We start from the raw sequence: 26,088 nt of genomic DNA on the forward strand, positions 1-26,088 counted from the left end.
AGTTGATAGTATGAAATATGAATTTAAATTATATATAGTGTCATTGTAAGAAATTTTTTACACTATCAAATCAGTTTTACCTTTCGTAACTAGTGACATATCTTATTTTCAAGATTACAAGTCTCATGGAGGCTTCTATGTAAATATCATTAGCATGACTTGTTAATGTCTAAAATTATTTATGTCAACGATGCATATAACTTAAACTCATGAAATATATATGAAACAAAGTTTCAAGCAACTTAAGTATGAATACATACTTATCTAATGTACTGATAATGCAAGACTGCAAAAACAAGTAATCAAATGAAAATAGAAAGATATAACAAAAATGCATTGTAAATGGTGTTAGAAATTAGACTGGTAGGTAAGTCATGCAAATCTATATAGAGATTAGTTTAAACCTACTATTCTTCATGTAACAGCAACACTTATAGAGACAAATATTTATCAATGAGTTCTCCAATAACATAATCATTACAATTATTCAACAAATTGATTGGATTTTTGGTTTGCTTTCTAAAATGATAATGGCATTCAAATTTATAGCCATATTGTTACTGGAAATAACTCTTGCATTATTTGGCAGGGAAGGAAATGTTTTTGCAGTTAAAAGCATTCAGGTATGGGTAATAGTTTTATGTACATTATATATATAATTTTTAAAAAACATTTCCCAGTTTCTTCTGAAACCTACTTTCTTTGATACCAAAAGAAGGAAGAATATCCATTTTCCTCTAGCTATATTGTTCGGACTTTTCAAAAAATTTGTCACGTGCGTATCGATCGGATTTTTCAAAAGTGCTTTTGAAGATTCCGATACTCGACGATATTTTTGAAAAGTTTGAACAACATAGTGCTTTAGTGCCATTTCCTTTTCCTTTTCCCTTTCACCAAGCTAGTTCACTTGACATACTATATAGTGGTATTATAATTTTTTTCCTTTCTCTAATCTATATTTTCTTATTGAATATTATAGTTTTATCTATACATTGAGTTGTTACTTGATGTTTTTTTTTTAAAAATTCTTTTGATTTTTTGTTAGAGTGAAGATGGAGATGTCATTGACTGCATTGACATTTTTAAGCAGCCAGCTTTGTCTCATCCTGCTTTGAAGAACCACAAAATCCAGGTTTGTTCAACTGATATTAAAAATTACAGGAAGAGTTTATTAATGCAATTATAAATACTAAAGTGTAAAAGTATTTTTATATTATCAAGTCATCTAAACGATAACTTAATTAATCATTCATAAAATGCAGAGATAGTAACTTAAAAAATAAGGAATATTAGTTACTATTTATTTATTACACCATGTTAAAGTACACAGATTATATATACTTCCCGTATTCCACTTTACATGATACTATTTTTCTTTTAACGTGCTCCAAAAAAAATTACACTTTCTATATTTGAGAAAGATTTAATTTTGAACTTCTCATTTTATCCTTAGTGGCATGATTTTATGGCTATATAAATATACGTGGCATGTTTAAGACCACAAAAAAGGGCAATCCGGTGCACAAAGCATCCGATGTTCATGCAGGATCTGGGGAAGGGCCGCACCCCAAGGGATATAATGTAGGTAGCTTACGCTGATGCAAGCATCCAGGGGCGAAGCTATATATCTTAAAGGATGGTCAATTGACCATCCTTCGTCGAAAAATTACACCGCGTATAAAGGTAAAATATTAGGTTTTAGAGGTATATAACATATATTGAACACCCTTTTTCGGGATTTTTTTTTACTTCTTTCCAGTTTGAGCATCCTTGGGAAAACTCCTGTGCTTCGCTACTGCATCTGCAAGCATCAATCGTTGATTCTACTATATATTTAAGATCAAAAATTTCAAAAATCTTTTATTTTCTTAAATCTATGCCGAATCAAACAACTTCACAAAAAATTAAACGGAGGATATTAGTTATATCATTATAGAATAAGATACATATATTTCATTCACAAAGCTGCATATTAAAACCATTTTGCTTCATTGATCAGATGAGACCGAGTGATAATCCAGTTATGGAGAATTCTCTCACAACAAAAACAGACCAAAAATTCTACAAGTTTGTCACGACACAAATCTGGCAAAAAAATGGAAATTGTCCAAAAGGGACAGTTCCAATTCGAAGAACACAGAAGAAGAAGGATCAATTGAAAAAGCCTAGCTTTTTTCATAGAGATAATGGATTGAAAAGCAAGAAGGATATCTACCTTTCACAGATGAATCACTCAGTGAGTCATTTTTCTGTCAATATAGTTTAATTTGTGATAGCGGGTTAGTTACTATTTTTATCGGGTTACTAATTATGCTTATATATATTGTTTAACTAAAAAATAAAATTTTAGTCAAAGCTAGAATTTAGAAGAACACGAGTTACTAATAATCAAAAGAGTGTATAAAAGAAAGTAATTTAAGTAGCAAGAGAGTAATCAAGAGAAAAACAAGTAAACCAAAGTTTATATCAATAGTATTTCGTGTCCCCACAATTGATCAGATATCTCCCTTTTATGGATATCTTGGAGATATACGTTTTTCCCAAATCATAATGAGGCTATTATGAGTAATTAAAGACATTGAATGATACGTTACATAATCATTACATTCAATACAAATTCTCTAACGTATTCCACATTTAATACCTATTAAATGTCGTATCTGCACTCCTTTCTATTGTCAGATTCATTCCTTTTGATTCTCGGATATAAATGACTTAGATAGGTACGGGCGTTGGGTTATTTGTATACCTGCTCGTGCCTCTTCCTCTGCCATTTGCTCGTATATGTTGCAACTCGTGCTTCTTGGCTAGTTGTAATTCTTTGATTATTTGACCAGTCTACGTGTTTTGACATGTCACCTTTATATTTAAATACAATTTTGTCCAATACAGATAGTCTCCCCACTTTCCATTTATTCATCAGTTGAATATTTGGGAAGTGGATTTCATTAAAAGAGAATTTTTGTCACCATTAATGCTATGACAAAATTGACGCTTCAATTGTCGCTTCCATTTAATGCTCAGTACACGTGTCCTTTTTCCATTGGTTCTGCAGTTTTGCAGCCCTTTTCAAGGTTTTTTACGGCTCCACTATTCACGAAGTGCCAGTTATCATTATTATGGTCCTTCCATCACTGCACTTTTACCTTTGGCGGTGGCGTATTAATATAAATATAACTTCTTTCCTTGTCTTTTACCACATAAAGTTTATTAAACACTTAATTCCTCAAATCTCAGTTCACTTCTTCCTCACATTATTCTTCTTCGCCATGTCTTCACCAAATCCTAACCCTAGGAGAGTTCCCATTGTTGATATCTTCCCTAATGCCCCCGTTAGACATAGAAGGGGAGGTGGGCTTCGTTGCTTAGGGTCTACTTGCGGTGGTGGTTCGTCTATACCTTCTCCTAGTTCTGGTCCTTTTTCTAGAACTAGAGGTTCCCTTTCTCAAAAATCTTCTTCTAGGGATAAAGAACCTTCTGAACCATTACGTGGGCCTTTAGTAGAGGAGATAGCCCCTACAGAACTATCTTTTTACCATGATAGGGAATCTCTTAGAAACCAGGTTTCCGCTTTAGATCGTGCTGACGCTTACCCCACTCAAATTACAGAAGTTTCGACTCCTGTAGTTCGCAAAGACTGCCATTGGAGTAATGATTTTCCCATTATTATCCATAATCCAAATCAGAGAATTACTTTTTACTTGACTAGGTTCTCTTTTGTTTATACATACCCTTTCACTTTAGGGTTCAAACCAGCTATTGACCCAGTCATTCTTAAATTTTGCCATTCTTTAATGTCTGTTTGGGTCAAATTGGCCCAATCATATGGAGGGTTGTTGCCTGTTTGAGGCATTTAACCAATATGGCTGACGTTTTCTTTACCTTCCCTCACATGATTCATCTTTACTCCCCTAGACTTTTCCGTAATGGCGTTTTTACCCTAGTGGATAGGAGTAAGAGTGTTTTAGTAAGCTCTGAAGCTGACAAGGACCGTGGCTAGTACGCTCGATTTGTTGCTGCCCCCACTATTGGTTTAGTGGGTGAGAATAACGCTCCCTTCCCTGAGAAGTGGAATTTTGCACGTAAGTCTTTTATCCATCTCGTGCCTTTTTCTTTCAAGTTTATCAACTTCTCTAGTTTTGCTTTTTTTAGCAATAATGGGAGTGGTGGAGGATATTCCCAATTTTCGTGGTTGGGTAGATAAATTGCTGAAGACCGCACCAATAGATGGTAGGTCTTGGAAAATACTTTCTTACCGTTACGGTTGGAAAGTAAAGACTCATGGTAAGAGTTTTTATTTCATCTTTCACGCATGTATATATTTTTCTTTATTGTTCTAACTTACATCCTTCTTTTTATCAGGATTTTCTATTTGAGGAGTTACTGCTGAAGCAGTTGCGGCCTCTCGTGTCTCTTCGGGAACCCGTACTCTTTCGGGAACCCTATTTCTTTAGAAAGAGCCCGAGAAATAGTCTTGGGTTCTTTTTCTGCAAAAAGGAAAAATGTTGAAGAAGAAGACTCTGAAGAAGAAGAAGATGAAGGTTCCCTGGTGATGAGGCCATGAGCTAGGAGACGCATCATCTCTGATCATGAAGCTGAAGTTTCCCCTCGTCTTTCTGTTCCTCTTACCGAACCTGTTGAAACCCCAGTAATAATTCCTGATGATGACGTCACTCCTCATGATACTCATGAGTCTATTTATCACCTTTTCTTCAGTGGTATTAGTAGTGGAAGTTTAGGGCCTGTTTTAGATGAAATACCCTTATCTTCTTTTTCAACTCCCGTGCCCGTGATTCCTTCCTTACCAGCCCCAGCTGTTTCTGTTCCTTCTTCTACTGTTTTCACTTCCTCTACCGCTCCTCCTTCGACAATTCCCCCTCCTATCGTTCACCATACGTAAGTGGGCTCTTCAAGTAGAAGTTCCGCTATGAGGAGAGTAACCATTGAAGTTCATGCTGATAGCAGCCTTTTGAGGAAGTCAGGTCAGGCAGATGTATGGCTGGAACCTTTAATTGATCCAATTGAAAAAGCAAAGTTGGAGAGCCATAGTTCCCTGACTCTAATGAATGAAATCGTGCATGCCACTTTGAAGGTATTTTCCTTCTCTCCCTTCTTTACTTTGTAATTTTTTTTATCTTTGGGCTTATTATATTCTTATTTCCCTTCCCTTTTTAGGCCAATCTTATCGGCACAGAAATGATGAACCAAATCCCTCTCTTGGAGAAGGTAGCACGTGATTCTCAGTTGGAGGCGATCAATTGGAAGGAACAATTTGAGAGTGCACTAATTGATATGGAAGATTTACAAGAAAGCAAGAGTACCTTAGAGCAGCAGATGCGGGCTTTAACTTCAGAGTTAGCAGTTGTAAAAGCTTCCTCAAGCCAAGTAGAAAAAGACAAAGAACGTCTCGAAACTTCCTTCTCAGAGCAACTATATAAGGCCAGCGAAGAGAACAGAGAGTTGAAGGCTCTTTTGAGTCAAAAAGAAGTTTACGCTGGGGAGCTCGTGCAAAGCTTAACTCAAGCACAGGAAGACCTTCGAGTCTCGGCTGATAAGGTTCGTGCTTTAGAGAGCTCCCATGCCTCTCTTCAAGCTTCTTACAACTCCGCCTTGGCTGAAAATGAAGAGCTAAAGAATGAGATTACTGATTGGGAAAAGGATTATGAGACCCTTGAAGAAAAATCTGCTATTGAGGTAAGTTGGGCATTTTTGAATTCACGTCGTGATACCCTAATTGAAGCTGGCCAAGAAAACTTCAACCTGGAGTCGGAGTTAGCTAAGATCAATGAAACCATTGAAAAATCTCAGCAAACTCAAGACTTCCCTTTTCCCGTGGTTGAAGCTCCCGTGAATGTTGAAGCTGATACGGGTATCCCAACTCTTTCAAGCCCAATCGAGCCTATTGCTGCAAGCCAAGTTGAAACCGCATCTGTTGATGCACCTGCCCAAATTGAGCCCGCTGCTATTGATGTTCCTGCTTCAGTTCCACAAACTTCTCAGTGACCAGTTTTAATCATTTGAATGATTTTGTTTTTGTTTTTATTTTGGAAAATTGTACTCAAACCCTTAGCTTCATTTGAGGGTTGATTTTGGAAACGCAAGTCCCCAAGTCTTTTATGGGGCAATCTGTATAAACAATTTCATAGTTTTATGACTAAGTTTGAACTTAGTCTTAGATTTTTTACATATTAAGAAGTTTTTCATGTTATTATCTTAAACTTCTGTTTGCTTTATTCTTGCCTTTATTTTTAAGGACTTACATTTGTTTTTCGAAAATGCATCTGTTAACCTCATGACTAATTAATTTAAACATGAGTTTTATAAAAGAGGGCCCTTTTATATTTCGACACTTAATGAAGAAGACGTCTCAACTTCATAATGGTGTTGTCATACGATAAAAGAAATAGGAACACACATGTTTCTTTGAAATAACTTTGACAAGTTTTGAATAATACTTTACATGTATTTGAATTACATCTATAACTTTCTCGTAACTGTTTTTCTTGTAACAGATTTTTTCAAAAAAAGAATAATAGACACGAGGTTTTTCCTTATAACCCGTTTTAGTACATAGCCTTTACCCTAACTATAGTGAGGTTTTTATTTGGCCTTAGCTCGTGGCTCTATCTCGTGACTTTGTGACTTTTACTCTGCACTTGACTCTTTTAGGCTTGATTTTTCCTTAATCTTCTTTGCCTTCTTTATACACATGTCTGTGTATATTATGTAGTCCCCCAAGTGTTTGAGTGTTGAAGTATGAAGCCTCGAGCACTTGATAGTTTTTCTCATTTGGTCCTTTTCCTGAAAAGGAAAAATATACAGGACTCGGAGGTGCGATTATAGATGAAGACTGCTTAACCCATTTGAATTTCTATCAGAATATTTTTAACCCAAGGCCAGGAATTTTAGGTTATTCTGTGTGCCTTACAGGTCGTGACTCATCATTTAGTACGGGTTAGCCTTTTGCCTATCTTCTAAAATCGTTAATAAAATTTTAACAATTCAAAAATTAAATTTAAAATGGTGATACCTAACCGTGAGTATTCCTTAGAAATAGTATCTCTTCAAAGGAACAACATTCCAATGTGAAGGTAATATCTTGCCATCCATTGTCTCCAGCTCATATGCTCTCTTTCCTACAATATCATGAACTCTATAGGGTCCTTACCATGTTGGACTTAATTTACCCGTGTTAGCTGCCTTTGTAGATTGAAAAACCTTTTTAAGCACGAAGTCCCCCACTTTGAAGAATCTGAGGCGTGCTTTTCGGTTGTAATATTGTTCTATGACTTGCTTTTGTGCTGCCATTCTTATTAATGCAGCTCCTCTCCTCCCCTCGAGTAAATCTAGATTGACCCGCATCTCCTCGTCATTAGATTCTTGTGTCGCCTGTGTGAACCGTGTACTTGGTTCCCCAATATCAACTGGAATTAAAGCTTCAGCTCCATAAACCAATGAAAACGGTGTTTCTCATGTACTTGTTTTTGCAGTTGTGCGATATGCCCATAAAACTCCAGGTAATACTTCAGGCCAGTTACCTTTTGATTCCTCTAATCGTTTCTTTAAATTATTGATAATAACCTTGTTCGTTGATTTTTCTTACCCATTACCCACCGGATGATAAGGTGTTGACGTAATCCTTTTAATTTGCCAACTTTGAAAGAATTCCGTGATTTGAGCTCCAATAAATTGAGGGCCATTATCACACACGATATCCTTTGGTACACCGAATCGGCATATGATATTCCGCCAAATTAAATCTTTGACTTCCTTTTCTCGCACTTGTTTAAATGCTCCTGCCTCCACCCATTTAGTAAAATAATTAGTGAGTACGAGCAGAAACTTTACCTGTCCTTTTGCTTGTGGTAATGGACCCACGATATTCATTCCTCATTTCATAAATGGCCATGGCGCAATGACCGGGTGTAATAACTCCGCAGGTCTATGCATATTGTTACCGTACCTTTGACATTTATCACATTTGGCCACGAAACTTTCTGCTTCTTCTTCTTCCATTTTAGGCCAGTAATAACCTGCCCTAATTAAGGTTCTTACCAATGACCTTCCTACTACGTGATTCCCGTAATGTCCCTCGTGTATTTCTTTCATTACATACTCCATTTACGAAGGTCCGAGGCATCTTGCTAAGAGACCACCGAACATTTTACGATATAAATTGCCTTGCTTTAAGCAGTACCGAGCAGCCTTCTTTCGAAGCGCATGAGCTTTCTTCTTATCATCAGGGACGATACCATACTGCAAAAAAACAATAATCTCGTTCCTCCAATCCTAAGTTAAATTATTAAAATTTACCCCATTCTTATCAGGATCGAGAACTGAATGAAATAAATGTATAATTGAGGCGTTTGCATCGCTTGCCACATCAGCTGCAGATGCGAGATTAGCTAGGGCGTCCGCTTCAATATTTTCATCCCTTGGTATTTGTATAACTTTCCAGGTTAGAAATTGCTTTATCAATTCCCGTACCTTTTCTAAGTATTGTTGCATCCTTGCTTCCCTAGTTGTATAAGTCCCCAGCATTTGATTAACCACGAGTTGCGAATCACTCTTAATTATAATCTGATTTATGCCAAGCTCTCGTGCCAATTCTAGACCTGCAATCATAGCCTCATACTCCGTTTTATTGTTAGTTATGGAGTGACATTTAATAGCTTGTCGAATGGTACCACCCGTAGGTGGTACCAAGATAATCCCTAAACCTGCACCTTTTACATTAGATGAGCCATCAGTGAATAAAGTCCAAGTTCCCGGGTTAGTTCCATTGAGTACCTGTAATTCTTTTTCTGCTTCTAATTACATCTCTTGGCTAAAATCAGCCACGAAATCAGCTAACACTTGTGATTTTATAGCAGTTCTAGGTTGGTATGTGATTTCGTATTCACTTAACCTACCTGATAGCTCATGTTTATGTAATATATTACGTAAAGGGTAGGCAGTTACTACGGCGATAGGATGACACTGAAAGTAAGGTCTTAACTTTCTAGATGCCATGATTAATGCAAGTGTAGTTTTTCTAATTGAGGATATTGCATCTCCGCATCTAACAAAGATTTACTAACATAGTAGATAGGGGATTGTTTACCTTGTTCTTCTCGGACCAAAACAGCGCTTACCGCAACTTCCGAAATAGCAAGGTAAATGAGTAGTCTTTCCCTAGCCTTTGGTTTTGCCAGCAAAGGTGGATTTGATAAGTACGTTTTCAAATTCCTAAGTGCTTGTTGACATTCCTCATTCCATTCAAAATGATCCTGCTTTTTAAGGGCTGAGAAGAATTTAAAACACTTTTCTGATGATTTAGAAATGAATCTTCCCAAGGCTGCAATTCTCCCGGTTAATCTTTGAACTTCTTTCTTGTTTGAAAGTATATCAGGGATTTCCTCAATAGCCTTGATCTGTGCAGGATTTACTTCAATACCACAGTTAGAAACAAGAAAACCCAAAAACTTGCCTGATGCAACGCCAAATGCACATTTTTCGGGATTTAACTTCACATTAAATTTGCGCAAAATTGAAAATGTGTCAGATAAGTGTGGTATGTGATCTTTTGAATACTGAGTTTTAACAAGCATATCATCTATATATACCTCCATAGTCTTTCCTAAATGCTCTTGAAACATTTTGGTAACTAACCTCTGATATGTTGCACCTGCATTCTTTAGACCAAAAGGCATTACTTTATAATAATAAGTCCCCCTGTCTATTATGAATGAAGTTTTTTCTTCATCTCCCGAATCCATTTTAATCTGATTATAACCTGAATATGCATCTAAAAAACTTAATAGTTTGTGACTTGCAGTTGCATCAATCAATTGATCTATGTGTGGTAGTGGAAAAGATCTTTAGGGCAGGCTTTATTAAGATCTATGTAATCTACACAAACCCGCCACTTACCGTTCTTCTTTGGAACTACAACAGTGTTAGCTAACCAGTTAGGATATTTTATCTCATGAATGGAACCAATTTTTAGCAATTTTTGGACTTCTTCTTGAATCACCTGATTCTTGAAAGTTCCTTGCTTTCTTTTCTTTTGCTTGACAGGAGGGTATGATGGATCTTCATTTAGTTTATGAGTCATCATCTCCGGTGGTATTCCTGTCATGTCAGAATGGGACCAAGCAAAGCAGTCCACGTTAGTTTTCAAAAATTCAATTAACTTATCTCGCATACCTTGGCTAAGATTGGCTCCAACATAGACTTTTTTATCAGGGCATTGAGCAAATAACACGACAGGCTCTAATTCCTCTAATGTTGTTTTGATATTTTCATTCTCTTCTGGTTCTTAAATGGTATCAGGCCTTGAATCTACATATATTTTTCCTTGTTTAGTTGAGGTTTGTGTTGTAGTGACCTCAACTGCCTTTTGTGGTTGCTATTTACCTTCATTTCTCGTGCTTGTATCTGCAACAGAGTTGATAGCCCTGGCTGTATGTTGATCTCCACGAATTTGACAGATTCCCCATGGCGATGGAAATTTAATAACTTGATGCATGGTTGAAGGAACAACATCCATTTCGTGGATCCATGGTCTCCCAAGAATCATGTTGTAAGCCATCTCCATAACTACCACCTGGAACTTTGTATCTTTAACGACTCCTTCAGTGAATGTGGTGAGTGTTACCTCTCCTTTCGTGAGGACACTAGAATTATCAAATCCAGATAGAGTATGCGTCTTTGGTATCAGTTTATCTTCAGCTTGCATCTCACGTAACTCTTAGTAAAATAATGTTCACGGAACTACCTGGATCAATCAAAACTCGTTTCACATTAGTATCATGTATAATTAAAGATATTACCGGTGCGTCGTTATGAGGGGTTAATATGCCATCTGCATCTGCATCATTGAATGTAATGTTGTCTTCCTCTAAAACATGTCGCACCCGTTTCCCTTGGGTTATTGTTACTTTGAAAATTTTGTTAGCTGCAGTATATGATATACCATTGATGTCTTCACCCCCACTTATAACATTGACAGTTCTTTTGGGAGAAGGTGGTTTTGGAGGCTCCTGCATGTTCTTCATGTAAGCTTGCTTGCCTTTCTCACTGAACAACTCAGTAAGATATCCTTGTTTTAATAAATGATCAACTTCACTTTGTAAAAATCTGCAATCTGATGTTTTATGTCCGTGGTCATTATGAAACTTACACCAATGGTCAGGGTTGCGCCTGTTTGGATTCGATCTCATTTCCTTTGGCCATCGAACCTTATCTCCCATGCTTCTCAAAATAGCTACGAGCTCGGAGGTGCTGACGTTGAAGTTGTAACCACCGAATCTCGCTTTTAAATTTCTATCATCATCTCGTGACTCATAGTTGTTTTGCTCGTTCCTAAATCTTCATGAAGAACCCGATTCTCTGTTTCTTGATCTGTGATCGTACCTTTGATTATCTTGCTTTGATCGTGAGTCCTTTCTCGCGGGTCCCATGTAAGGCTCGTACCTATTTTTACCGGATTTTTTTAGGTATGCGCACATCTCGAACTTACCTTTTCTTCTTTTTGAAATCGTGGAACAGTATCTTCCTCAATCCTCAGCTTCGTGCTATACCTGTTAGAAACATCATTCCACGTTGTAGCCGGGAATTCTCGAAGGCTTTCCTTGAGTCTCCTCGTAGCTTCCGAGATTTTTTCATTCAAATTACTTGTGAAAGCTATAGCTGCCCAATTGTTAGGTACACGTGGCAATGTCATTCTTTCATGTTGAAATCTGTCCACGAATTCTCTAAGCATTTCTGAGTCCCTTTGCTTGATTTTGAAAATATCCTCCATTCTTTTCTCTACTTTTTGAGCTCCCGAGTGTGCTTTGATGAAAGAATCTGCAAGCTCAGCAAAAGAATTTATAGAATTTTTGGGTAAAAGAGAATACCATGTTAGCGCTCCTTTAGTGAGCATTTCACCAAATTTTTTGACTAATACTGATTCAATCTCCTGCTTAGTCAAATCGTTGCCTTTTACACCCATTGTGAATGCAGTCACATGATCTCGTGGGTCTATTGTTCCATCATATTTTGGAATATCAGGCATTTTGAACTTTTTTGGAACTGGGAGTGGAGCAGCACTTGGCTTCCATCCATATCTACCCCTTTGATTATGGGCGGCACCCCGAGTATCTGCTCTATGAGCTCACTTTGCTCCTTGAGCTGTTTCTGAAAGGTTAGTACTAAATTTTATAAATCTGAATTAACTAAATTACCTGGTTCTCCATCTTGCGATTCACTGGGGGTTCCTCCGCTGCCTGAATTCACAAGCTCGGAATGAGGGTTCTCCAGAGTGTTGTTATTTGGAGTAGGTGTGGGTGGTGCAGAAGGTAACTGGCTAACCAAGGACTGAACGGCTTTATTGACCTGTGCGGTAATAAGTTTTTACAAAGCCTCATCCATAGCTTCAACATTTTCGAATTGAGTCTGTCCATCTGTATGAGATCCCTCAGGAGTGCCTTCACAAGATTGCCGAGGAGAGCCTTGTGGAGAAATATTTAGTGCGTTATTATCCTGAGAGTCTCTCTAAAGTTGTTCGTTTATTTGGTTTTCTTGGTTTCCTTAAATGTTGTCATTGTTGTTCGACATAGTTGATGCAACAAGGGAAGTTAAGCGAAAAGAAAATAGATTATCAGATTCCCGGTAACGGAACCAATTTGTTTAAACAAAAAATAAAATTTTAGTCAAAGCTAGAATTTAGAAGAACACGGGTTACTGATAATCAAAAGAGTGTATAAAAGGAAGTAATTTAGGTAGCAAGAGAGTAATCAAGAGAAAAACAAGTAAACCAAAGTTTATATCAATAGTATTTCGTGTCCCCACAATTAATCAGATATCTCCCTTTTATAGATATCTTGGAGATATACGTTTTGCCCAAATCATAATGAGGCTATTATGAGTAATTAAAGACATTGAATGCTACGTTACATAATCATTACATTCAATACAAATTCTCTAACGTATTCCACATTTAATGCCTATTAAATGTCGTATCTGCACTCTTTTCTATTGTCTGATTCATTCCTTTTGATTCTCGGACATAAATGACTTAGATAGGTACGGGCGCTAGGTTATTTGTATACCTTCCCGTGCCTCTTCCTCTGTCGTTTGCTCGTATCTGTTGCAACTCGTGCCTCTTGGCTAGTTGTAATTCTTTGATCATTTGACCAGTCTACGTGTTTCGACACATCACCTTTATATTTAAATACAATTTTTTCCAATACAAATAGTCTCCCCACTTTCCACTAATTATGCTTATCATATATATATTTACTAGTAATGAGAGTACATTTTAGAAAAGGGGTAAAAAAAATGACCCTCTACTATACGAAAGTTATATTTAATTTTATCCATCGTTATACTTTGGACCCTTTATACCATTGGCGTTAGCAAATGGTATAAAGAATATTTTTCCTGCATTATAATTTATAAGTGATGGAGTTAGCAAACCTTGACATGAACGGAGTTCAAAATCTGAAGTATAACAAAGAATAGTTCTAAACCATAGTCAAAAGTAAAGGGTAAATAGGACTTTTTCCAAATATTTTGACACACGAAATAATTATAATGTTGCATTATGCGTGCTTGATTCGATCTCCTAACCTAATATAATGAATGAGAAGGTGAAAATTATCACTCAATTTATTCGCTAGCTAGAACTACATTTAATTGTCAAGACCAATATTTTACTAACGATAATAGTATTAACAACGTCAAGGTACAACAAATTAAGGGTAAAATATTGAGATATATATTTCTTATAGAATTTAAATATTTTTTTTCTACATTACAGGTGATTAGATTATGTAAATATTATATCGAAATTCTTACTTCTCGTCTAACCCTATTCTTTTTATTTCTTTTTCATTTTGTGACATGAATATGAAGTTGGCTATACTGCATACAGAAGGATATAGATATTTAGGAGCAAAAACAGACATGGTAACGTGGAATCCTCATGTTGAAGCAGATGATGAGTATAGCACTTCTCGAGTAGCTCTTATGAGTGGAGCTTACTATGACTATCAAGACATTGAATCTGGATGGGCAGTTAGTATAATATTTTCTCTTACCTTCTCTTTTTATTTATTTATTATCCCTTATAATATGCTGCTCGGATTCTCCAAAGATATTGTTGGGATATCGCCGAATGCGCGTTGATATATCCAAAAGTAGTGTAATTTAGCGGATTTGACAAGGGTGCAACATCATTTTCTAGAGAGTCCGCACAATATAATGTTGTTCGTACTTCTAATTTATGTTGCTAAGACTCTCCAAAAATATTGTCGGATGCACTTTTTTTTTTTAACTGAAGTACCCCAGACAGAGGTCGGGGAGATGTTGTATTTCAAAAAAAATTGCAGTGAGGGTGGCTTGACCTTACCTCAATAAGATAATACAACATGGTGATTTCTATCGCCCAAAAAATAGCAGGAGATATACAAAGTCCTCTCAACTGCCAGTACATATATATATACATAATAAACTAACAAAAAAGTTGCACTTATCATATTTTGTTCTAATACCAGGCATTTGCCATTTATCCAGAATGAAGGGGCCTTTAGCTTCCTTTTGTAGTTGGCCGAAAGAGTGGCAGATCAACTTTGTACTGGAGGTGGAGGCTAGTTTAGCTAAGGCATCGGCTACTGGTTGCCCTCTCTGTAGCAGTGTTGAACAGTCGCATTTGCATTTTGGACAACTTTTATAATCCTATCCACCACCATTTTAGTTTCATGTGCTTTGTTCCTCTTTGGTTGATCATGTTAACAATGACAGTTGAGTCTAGTTCGAGAGCAAAATTAGCGAAACCTAATTGGTTGCACCATTTTCCTCTAAACTCCGCAGCTAAGGCTTCGGCCATGTTGTTGCTATCACAATTAACAGGCATAACAAAGGCCATGATACAATTGTCATTCCCATCTCTGATTATCCCTCCTATGCCAGCTTTCCTGCTTTCCTTTATGTAACTACCATCAGTGTTAACTTTGATAGTGTCATATAGAGGAGGATGCCATTAAACTTGCTTTCAAGTTTGAACAGGTCTCAACTTTTCTATCCTGCTGCATAAGGTAGGTCAGTGATAAGAGACCTCTCCATTCGGCATTAGATTGGAGATTATGGATTTGATAGTCCATATAACCTGAGATGAAATTTCTTCTGCGTGCCATATCTACAGGAGCTTTTCTGTTTCCAAATCCCCCAGCATATGACAGTTGGTGCTACTTGGAGAATCGGGCCATGTACTTTGTTCTTTGCTTTTCCTTCCCACCAATTTTTGAAGATGGCATGAATAGGGGCCTGTTGATGCCCAATTCCGAGCGGGTTTTCCATTGCCTTCCAAATGAACATAGCTGCCTCGCTTTCCACGAACACATGTTGCATAGTCTCAACCTGTTGGACACTACAACAAGAACATCTCGAAGTGATGTTAGTACCAAACCTACCAATCATGTCATCAAACGGGAGTTTTATTTTAAGAAGTCTCCAAGTTAGGAAGGACATTTTAAAAGGGTAGAATGATGCCAAACTTTCTTTGAGAAATCATTTTTTTTATTTAATTAGGTGCCAAGCCAATTTGTTTGAAAACAAACCATCATCAGAAGAATTCCAAACAGGGAAGCCATCTTCCATATCATTATCTATATCAATTTTAATAATGTAACCAGTAATATGAGAAGGAAGAACCTGGTTTAACTTGTTGATGTCCCATTACCCATTATGAAAGAAGCCATTTACTTGAGTGTTTGCAAATTTCCTGATACCTTGATACATGTGAGCTAGAGTCCTTTACCAGTCCAATTATCCCACCAGAAGCTGGATGAACCATTTTGAATTTTCCAGTTAATGTGCATTTCGGTTTTACTCCTGGTCTTCAATAGATATTTTCATCTGTGAGAATCTGATGAGTTGAGGACTTTACTCACATGATGAGATCTCTTACAATACTTGGCTTTGAGAAAGGCGGCCCATAAAGAATGTTGCATTCTAAACCTTCCCCATCTTTTGATATTAAAGGTTTCAATCACATCTTGCATCTTCCTTATGCCAATGCCACCTTTATCTTTGGGAAGGCACATATTGTGCCAAGAGCTCCAGTGGTATTTGTTCTTACCATTTGTAGATCCCCAGAAGAAATTCACAAAATGTTTTTCCCTGAGAGTAATAGTAGATTGGGGGGGTTCATAGCCGACAGAATATAAGTTGGAAGCGATTGTAGAACATGCTTGATCAGAATGATTTTTCACCTGATGATAAAATCTTGCCTTGCCATCCATCGAGTCTTTTAACAATTTTAGCTAATATGCCCTCAAATAGGACAGTGTTCTTCCTCCCATGATAGATAGGGCATTCCAAGTAATTGAAAGGAAACCTTTTATCCATGAAACCAGAAGCTTGTCTAATTCTATTGATCCTGTAGGCAGAGGTGTTAGGAGAAGTAATGAGGTAACTCTTATCATTGTTGACTCTTTGCCCCGAGGCCTTTTCATACCTCTTGATTTGATTCTTGATAAGCTTGATAGACTGCTTGTTTCCACCACAGAATATGACAATGTTATCTGCATAGGCTAAGTGGTTGATGTTGGGTCCTCCGTTATTCATGCTGAATGGAGTGAAGTTGTCATATTCAAATAGTTTAATCAAAGATCTGGACAAAACTTCAGCACCAATGATGAACAAGGATGGGGACAAAGGACCCCTTATTTCAGACCGTGGGAAGAAGTAAAGAAACCTTTTCTATTACCATTGATAATAATAGAATACCAAACTTCATTGACCAAACTCCAAATGATGTCAATCTTTTCCTTGGAGAAACCATATTTCCTCATAACAGACATAAGAAAATTTCAAGACATTCTGTCATAGGCTTTCTCCATATCTGTCTTGATAATAACATTACCACCACGGTTCCTATGGTTGATATTCTGAGTGATCTCTTGCGCAAGTAGAATGTTTTCAATGATAGATCTTCCTTTGACAAAACCACTTTGATTCTCTGAGATAAGCTTGTGAAGCATAGGGTTAAGTGTTCTTGAAAAGATTTTGGAGATGATCTTGGCAGTGAAATTGCTTAGACTGATAGGTCTAAGCTCAAAGAAATTGTTTGGAGACTCCACTTTAGGAAGCGGGACACGGCAGGTATGTGAGAAGAATTTGGAAAGCCTCTTCCCATTGAAAACCTCTTGAACAAAATCAGTAATATCATTTTTGATAATATCCCAGCATTTATGAAAAAAGGTGCCATTGAAACCATCAAGCCCTGCTGCACTTGTAGCTCCCATATCAAAGACAGCATCTTTGATTTCATCAATATTAGGAATGGCAGTGAGAGTTCTATTGTCTTCACCAGTGATTCGTTGAGGGATGCATTCAAGAATTTCAGTATCTCTGAATTGGTGATTGATGTTGATTCTCTTATGGAAGTGTTATGGCAACTTTTGCTATGTTATCATCATCTTCCACCCATTTGTCTCTATTATCTTTGATCCTGTGGAGTTGTAGTTTTCTTCTTTTTCTCTGATTAAGCTGTGAAAGTGCTTGGTATTGGAGTCACCTTCTTCAAACCACTTGATATTAGCTTTCTGTTTCAAGATAGCATCTTGCATGGTCATCCATCTAATGTATTCTGCTTGCCCTTTGTTCGGTTCTTCTCTAGAGAAATCAATGTTGTTTTTTAAATCTAACTCCTTAAGGTCTTGAATTCTAGCCTCCCAGTGTTGAATATGATCGAAAATATTGCCAACTTCTTTTTTAGACCATTGAGTAAGTCTTTTGCTGAGCATCTTTAGTTTCTGTTTAAGTTTCCACAAAGCATTCCCACGTATGTTAGTTGCTCACACTTCTTCAACCAGGTTCATGAAGGAAGGCTGCTCGGTCTAGACGTCAAGGAATCTAAAGTACTTTATGCCATTATTGTTCCTGTTGTAACAACTAAGCAGCAATGGTCTATGGTCTGATCCAGTCCTCGGAAGGTGCTTGACAATGTTATTTTGAAGTAGTTGGCACCATAAATCATTTACAAAATTCTATCAAGTCTCTTCCAAATTCTTCTTCTAGACTCCCAATTATTACACCAAGTGAATTTAGGTCCAACGTAGCCCAAATCCTTAACTTCACAATTGTTCATACAAGAGCTGAAATCTAGGCTTTTGTACATTCTGTGTGGACGACCCCCCTGTTTCTCATATGAATCAAGAATAACATTGAAATCTCCTCCAATGCACCATGGCCCATCAATCAACATATGAGTATCCTCTAAACTACTCCAAAGATCTTTTCTTTCCTTTGCATTACATTTAGCATAGACAACAGTGATGAACATATTAGTAGTACTCACCCCATTCTGCATTTTGATGGTGATTTGTTGGTCATCTATACTAATTACACTTGTTTGATAATTACCTGACCACACGAGCCAGATTTGCCCATTGGTGTTGGAGATGCAGTGTCGAAGCTTGAGATACCTCATGTATTTATCAATCTTGTTCATGTTGGCAAACGGTTCCATAATAGCTATGAAATCCACTTTGTTGATGTTGACAAGTTTTTTAAGCCTAGGCATGTCTTTCTTGGTGTTCACTCCTCTAATATTCCAGAAGATTGCACTAATCATGGAAACATGGGAGGAGGATTAGTTTGATCTACCTCCCCGAGGAAGTGAATTGGTATTGCATTTTTCTTCTTTTCTTTCTTTTTATTTTGGTTTCTGGGTTTGGTCACAGGTAGGTGTGTCAACTGAGCGGGTCAAAATGGGTTGAGTCAATAATTGGGCGGGTCAAATGACCCGCCCAAAAGTTACTTGGGCTAAGATGGGTTAGGTCAAAATGGGTTAAAATTCGGGTCATAACTCAATCCGCCCAACTCTTATTAAACTTTAATTAATATATTCTATTTTCTTATAAATTGTATAATTACTAAATAAGGATTTTTTGCTTTTGTTATGGTCATATTTAAAATATTAGACAAAAAATAAAATTATTTCTCAGATATTTTGACAAACTTACTCATGGATCAATTTGGGCTAAAAATTAGTCCAACTTTAATTGGATTGAGATGGATTGGGTCAAGATGGGCTAAGTTCAATAAATGGGCGGGTCAATAACCAACCCAACCTTGGACGGGTTGGGCGGGTCATTTGGGCTTGGGCCAAATTTGACAGCCCTAGTCACAGGTGAGAAACCATCCCCTTCCTCGTTGTCATGCCCAGTATGTAATTGATCTTTTGGAATCACAACAGTGACACTGTTGGGGGAAGTTACTTCAAATTGTTGTTGAGTTACTCTGCTCATTGAGGCTGCTTCTGTGTGGGCTTCCTGTTCTTCAAGGATTAAGTTAACTGCCAGGTTAATTCCTGGTAGATTCTTAATGTCTGAAGGGACACTAGTTGATTCATTGATATACATCTGCCAGTCAGGGACTTTGTCTTTTTTGGTGGCCTCAATATTGCTTGATTCTTGCACTGCTTCTTCATTCTCATTTTGACTATCATTCTTGATCACATCAGTGCTTCCTTCATCTCCATTTTGTATCTTATCCTCACTTCTGTTAGTATCCATCTGAGTATTCATTTGCAAGTTGTTTTCTTGTTGGTCATTCATAGCAGCTTCTATACCTCCCTTGTTTTTGGAGTTGCCAGATACCTTAACATGTTTAAATGTCACCTTGGACTTCTTTTTTGAAACTCTCTTTTGTCTTCTAACTTTCAGTTTTTTGGTCGTTCTTCCCTTGATGCTTGTTGGATGCACGTTGAATTCTTCAAAAATAATGTATTTTGACGGATTCTACATGGATACAGTAGCATTTTTAGAGAGTCCACACAACATAACTTTTAGTGTTGTTCATATTTCTAGTTTATGTTACTAAGACTCTCCAAAAATATCGCCGGATGCGCATTGGAATCTCCAAAAGTAATGTATTTTGGCAGATTCAATACGAATATGACAACATTTTTGGAGAGAGTCCATGCAACATAGCTTCTAGTATTATGTTATTGGTAGTGTAAAAATTCTTTAAACTATCAGTGAAGTTTCATAGAATTAAATTCGCACGTCATTAATAATTTGTAGCATTTACTAACTGGTTGATTTAACTTCTAACATTTTAGGTTAATCCAAGGGTTTATGGTGATAGGCAGACGCGATTTTTCACTTATTGGACTGTAAGTTCTTATATTTTTTTCTTCATTTTTTTAAGTCATCATTATTTTTTTTATTTTTTTTGGAAGTTCAACACATATATAATATATAGGACTATTTTGATAAAATTATTTACCATATTATATAGGGGTGCATTTAACACAATTTACTGTTTACAACACTAGAAAGAAAATAACTAGTGGTGATCATATTCTCTTTATTTCATGCTTGACTTCTTAAAGTTGTAATTTGAGTGAAATGGCTTGAAATAAGCTTGAATTCTTACTAAGAGCTCGTTTGGCTTAGCTGATTTAAGTAGCTGATAAGCATTAGGTGCTGAAAAACACTTTTAAGTGCTGAAGCTGATTTAAAAAATAAACAGTTACGTGTTTGGATAAAAGTGCTGGAATTAATAATAAGCAGCGGAAGAATTGGGTATACGAAGAGTTTTGTTTAAAAAGAATTATTTTAGGGATAGAATAGTAAATATTTTGGTCAAACCTAAAGTGCTTATAAGCTGAAATTTGATAAGTTGGGGGAGACCAACTTATGCCTTTTGGCTTATTTTTGGCTTATAAGCACTTAACTTATAAGCACTTTTAATTTTACCAAACGCGTAGATAAGCCAAAAAGTGCTTATAAGCCAGTTTGACCAGCTTATAAGCTTAGCCAAACACCATCTAATTGGCTCTCTTCTTTATTATCTCATCTCTTTCACCTTATCTTTTTAAAGTCTGGTCTTGAAATATAAAAAATAACTATGATAAATGTAATCTGACAAGTTTAGTGATTCTAAAAGGTTTATTCAATTTGAAATGATACATTGAATTATATTTTCCTTTTCGTAAAAGGTAAAACCAATAATGGTAAATATGTCGTTCTTCCTTCAAGAGATAGAAAAATCAAATATGGTAAGAATATCAGGAAGGAAAAATTGATATCTTGTTATATGTGAAGACGCTTTAGTTTTATCACTTTTATTTTGTTCTTAATGACTTGTTATATATATATCAAGAAAGAGTGATATCTTGTTATAGATAAAAACTAAATATCGTCAAGAATATGTGTCAAGAATCTTACTGTTTTATTAAGTTACGTGCTCATTCAAATACTGTCATATAAAATGAAACAAACTCGATCTAATAAAGTCTTATGTAATGAATTTCACTTGTGTTTGGATGTTCAAATGATAGACTGATGGCTCAAGAGAAACAGGTTGCTTTGACCTGGCTTGTCCTGGTTTTGTACAAACCAGCCATGAGATAGCACTTGGTGCAGCTATATACCCAATCTCAACCCAAAATGGTCTCCCTTATTCAATTACTGTTTATATTTACAAGGTTAGTAACATAATACTTTTTTTTTTTGGTTTTCCAGTTCGATATTCACATTGGGTCCAAACTAATTCTGATTTGCGTCGTAAGTGTAAGATCCATTGTAGAAGGAAATGCTCCATATTTTCTTAATTTCCTATATTTGAAACCGAAATCTCGGGTCAAGGGTGAAGAATTCTTATCCATCACACTATGATCCATATACATTTATATGACAACATCTTGAAATATAAACATGTTTAATATACTAGACATTGACAAATATTCTATTTTTTTCCCCTTCAAATAAGAATGATTTGCTTGCATTTTGACAACAAACATGAGTCTTATTTTTTGTCAATTTTCACGGATGCTTTCGCAAATTAATACACGTCGAGGGCACGTTATGTTATGAATTTAAGTTATATATGTTGATAATGTATTAATTTTATAGTATCAAACTAATTTAATTGGACTTAGCAGGTTATCATAATATCAACATATATATGTAATTTTTTAGGTTGACAATAATATGTAACTTTTTATAGCAAATTTGATAAAATAATTACTAAAAAAATAGAATAACAAATTGCTAATTATATCTAGTTAAAGTTTCCTAACAACATAAAAATTATTATAGCACTATCAATATATATAATTAAAATCTTTAAATCTTTCTTTTCTTATTTCTTGTACTCATGCATATCCAAAATCAAGTTAAAAAAAACATATTATTAATTTAATTTACTTTTATCTTGTTCTCGTTGTTGCTTGTTGCTACCGCTCTTTTCTCATTTTTCTCAAGCCGAGGGCCTATTGAAAACAACATCTCTACATTTACTATAGGGGGAAGGTCTGCGTACTATCTATTTCCCCCAGACACTACTTGTAATAGAAATATATTGAGTTTGTTGTTATTGTTGTTGTTGTTGTATTAATTTAATTTACATGCCTTGGCATAACTGATAAAGTTGTTGTCATGCGGCCAGGAGGTCACGGGTTCGAGCCGTGAAAACAGCCTCTTGCAGAAATGCAAGGTAAAGCTGCGCACGATAGACCCTTGTGGTCCGGCCTTTCCCCGCACCCCGCGTATAGAGGAAGCTTAATGCACCGGCCTACCTTGCTTTACAAATATAGATAACTTGCTCACATTTGACAATTCTCTCTTTTTTTTCTTTGATCTTATAATTTCTCTATATTTTTCACCAAATTAGGATTTAAATACAAGCAACTGGTGGCTACAATATGGAGAAAAAATAAACATAGGATATTGGCCATCAGAGATATTTGAAGGTGGGCTAAAATACCATGCAGAAACAGTTCAATGGGGTGGTGAAGTTTATAGCAGCAAAGTAGGAACACATCCACATACAAAAACACAAATGGGAAGTGGAGCATTTCCTATTTTTATATATGCAAATACAGGATTTATGAAAAGAATAAGAGTTCTTCAAAATTCAATGGAGTTGAAATTTCCAGAATATGTTGATGCTTATTCTGAGGAATATGATTGTTATCGTACTCAGTATATGGGTGATTATGTTGAAGAACCTGAATTTCATTTTGGAGGTCCAGGAAGGAATCCAATATGCCCTTAAAACACATTGTTAACAGTGACGCTCGTTTCAGTTGCAGACAAGTTGGGGTCGGCTATATGAATTGTCACTAATTTTGAATTTTGTTGAGTTTATTATCAATCTTGGTTTCGCTTTAACAGCTAGTTTAGATGGTTGTTCTCTATTGTATTGTATCAATTTTCTTTATTATTATTATTATGTTGAAAAACCTGAATTTCACTTTGGAGGGCTGGGAAGGAATCCAATATGCCCTTAAAACATATTGTGAATTTAGAATATAGCGACACGATGACGCTAGCTTCAGTTCAAAACAAGTTAGGGTCGGCTATATGAAATTGTCACTAATTTTGAATTTTGTTGAGTTTATTATCAATCTTGGTTTCGCTTTAACAGCTAGTTTGGATGGTTGTTCTCTATTGTATTGTATCAATTTTCTTTATTATTATTATGTTGAAAAAGCTGAATTTCACTTAGGAGGGCCGGGAAGAAATCCAATATGCCCTTAAAATACATTTATGAAGTTAGAATACAACGACAACGACGACGCTAGTTTCAGTTCCAAACAAGTTGGGTTATTCGGCTATATGAGTTGTCACTAATATGAAATTTTGTTGATTTTATTATCAATCTTGATTTCGCTTTAAGAGCTAGTTTGGATGGTTGTTATCTATTGTATTGTATCATTTTTCTTTATTATTATTACGTTAAAAACCCTGAATTTCACTTTGGAGGCCCGCGGGAAGGAATGCAATATGCCCTTAAAATAACTTGTGAAGTTGGAATATAACAACAACAATGACGCTAGCTTCATTTCCAAATAAATTAGGGCCGACTATATGAATTGTCACTAATTTTGAGTTTTGTTGAGTTTATTATCAATCTTGATTTTGCTTTAACAGCTAGTTTGGATGGTTGTTATCTATTGTATTGTATCAATTTTCTTTATTATTATTATGTTGAAAAACCTAAATTTCACTTTGGAGGGCCGCGAAAGAATCCAATATGCCCTTAAAACAATTTGTGAAGTTGGAATATAACAACAACAATGACGCTAGCTTCAGTTCCAAATAAGTTAGGGTCGGCTATATGAATTGTCACTAATTTTGAGTTTTGTTGAGTTTATTATCAATCTTGATTTTGCTTTAACAGCTAGTTTGGATGGTTGTTATCTATTGTATTGTATCAATTTTCTTTATTATTATTATGTTGAAAAACCTAAATTTCACTTTGGAGGGCCGCGAAAGAATCCAATATGCCCTTAAAACAATTTGTGAAGTTGGAATATAACAACAACAATGACGCTAGCTTCAGTTCCAAATAAGTTAGGGTCGGCTATATGAATTGTCACTAATTTTGAGTTTTGTTGAGTTTATTATCAATCTTGATTTTGCTTTAACAGCTAGTTTGGATGGTTGTTATCTATTGTATTGTATCAATTTTCTTTATTATTATTATGTTGAAAAACCTAAATTTCACTTTGGAGGGCCGCGAAAGAATCCAATATGCCCTTAAAACAATTTGTGAAGTTGGAATATAACAACAACAATGACGCTAGCTTCAGTTCCAAATAAGTTAGAGTCGGCTATATGAATTGTCACTAATTTTGAATTTTGTTGAGTTTATTATCAATCTTGATTTTGCTTTAACAGCTAGTTTGGATGGTTGTTATCTATTGTATTGGATAGTTACTTTAAATACAATATTTATTTTGATTATTACTTAATTTATTTTATCGTATCATTAAATTTATTGTTACGTAATGACGAAGAGCGTCGCTCTCTTTGTGTACCTTCTTGGTACACTTTTTATTAATAATACTTCACCTTATCATAAAAATGACGAAGAGCATCGCTTTATGTAACGACCGATTTGGATGTGGTCGCGTCGCTAACTATTTTTTCCTCTCATCTTGCCCTTCCTTATTATTAACTAAACTTATTTTATCACTAATATGGAATTTTGATGTTTTGATTATCAATCTTAATTTCGCTTTAATTTTGCAAGAATGGTGGGCTATTTCAAGGAGTAAATTTCATATGTGGTCATCCATCTTTATGTTCATTACCCAAAAGTCACTATTCTTTCTTTTGTTACGTAAAAGTCATTTTAATTTGCTTCACTTATGACAAAAATAACTTTAATCAATATTTGCAAAAAAAACTACCTGAAATACGAGAAAAAATGACAAAAGTGATCCTTATATTTGGGACAACAACAACAACCCAGTGTAATCCCACAAGTGGGGTCTGGGGAGGGTAATATGTACGCAGACCTTACCTCTACCCCGAGGGGCAGAGAGGCTGTTTCCAGGGATCCTTATATTTGGGAGTAAATTCAAAATAGACCTCTAGTTTTTTTCTTTTTAACTTTTTTTTTTTTTTTTAAATTTTCAAAATAGACCCTTAAATATACTCTATAGCGATTTTATCATATAAGGCCGTCAAAAGTGAGTACTTTTGGTTTTTCTAGGATCTAACAAACTAGAGTTTTATTTTAATGAAAATAGCAACAACAAAAGGTGGGAATGGGGCCGGCTAGAATACAACAACAATAATGATGTTAATTTCAGTTCCAAATAAATTGGGATCGACTATATAAATTATCACTAATACAGAATTTTATTGAGTTTATTATCCATCTTGATTTCGCTTTAATTTGGCAAGAAAGTTGGACGACTTTGATATGAATTTCGAGTTCATTAGCCTTAATATAGAGTTAATATTTTTGGTATCTAAGGAGTTTTTTATTGTAACAATTTTGACTATACTTGTTTTTTTTTTTTTGGTTTTCCATTCGGTGTTCGGTATCCACATTGGGGCCCGATTAAATCCGGATTCGCATCGGAAAGTCCCACATTGGGAGTAAAGCGCTCCCTAACAAAGGCGACTACATACCCAGTGACTCGAACCCGAAACCTTTGATCAAGAATGAATGAATACTTAACACTCAACCACAACTATGGTGGTTTGACTATACTTGTTGCTGTGCAGTTAGACCTACATATTATCCAATGATAAAAAAATGAAAATGCAACTCGAACTTTTAAATGCAGGCGACCGTCTCCCCAATGAA

At 35.8% G+C, this 26,088-nt stretch overlaps 1 protein-coding gene across 1 annotated transcript; it reads left to right on the forward strand.

The window, feature by feature from the left end:
- Positions 1-442: 442 nt before the first annotated feature.
- Positions 443-23,211, forward strand: LOC107811693 (protein neprosin-like). The gene is made up of 7 exons (XM_075244561.1): positions 443-623; positions 1,046-1,132; positions 2,000-2,236; positions 13,882-14,043; positions 20,096-20,149; positions 21,320-21,466; positions 22,654-23,211. The coding sequence occupies exons 1-7, from the start codon at positions 525-527 to the stop codon at positions 23,035-23,037; spliced, it is 1,170 nt and encodes a 389-aa protein (XP_075100662.1). The 5' UTR covers positions 443-524; the 3' UTR covers positions 23,038-23,211.
- The last annotated feature ends 2,877 nt before the right edge of the window (positions 23,212-26,088 follow it).

The sequence above is a fragment of the Nicotiana tabacum genome, chromosome 22 (assembly GCF_000715075.1).
Source record: "Nicotiana tabacum cultivar K326 chromosome 22, ASM71507v2, whole genome shotgun sequence".
Classification (NCBI taxonomy): Eukaryota; Viridiplantae; Streptophyta; class Magnoliopsida; order Solanales; family Solanaceae; genus Nicotiana; species Nicotiana tabacum.

Excerpts from the sequence above, each read along its gene's own strand:
- LOC107811693 (XM_075244561.1), top strand. The coding sequence starts at position 525 with ATGATAATGGCATTCAAATTTATAGCCATATTGTTACTGGAAATAACT. Across the intron at positions 2,237-13,881 it reads TTTCACAGATGAATCACTCA|TTGGCTATACTGCATACAGA; the intron begins GTGAGTCATTTT and ends ATGAATATGAAG. Across the intron at positions 21,467-22,653 it reads TTACTGTTTATATTTACAAG|GATTTAAATACAAGCAACTG; the intron begins GTTAGTAACATA and ends TCACCAAATTAG.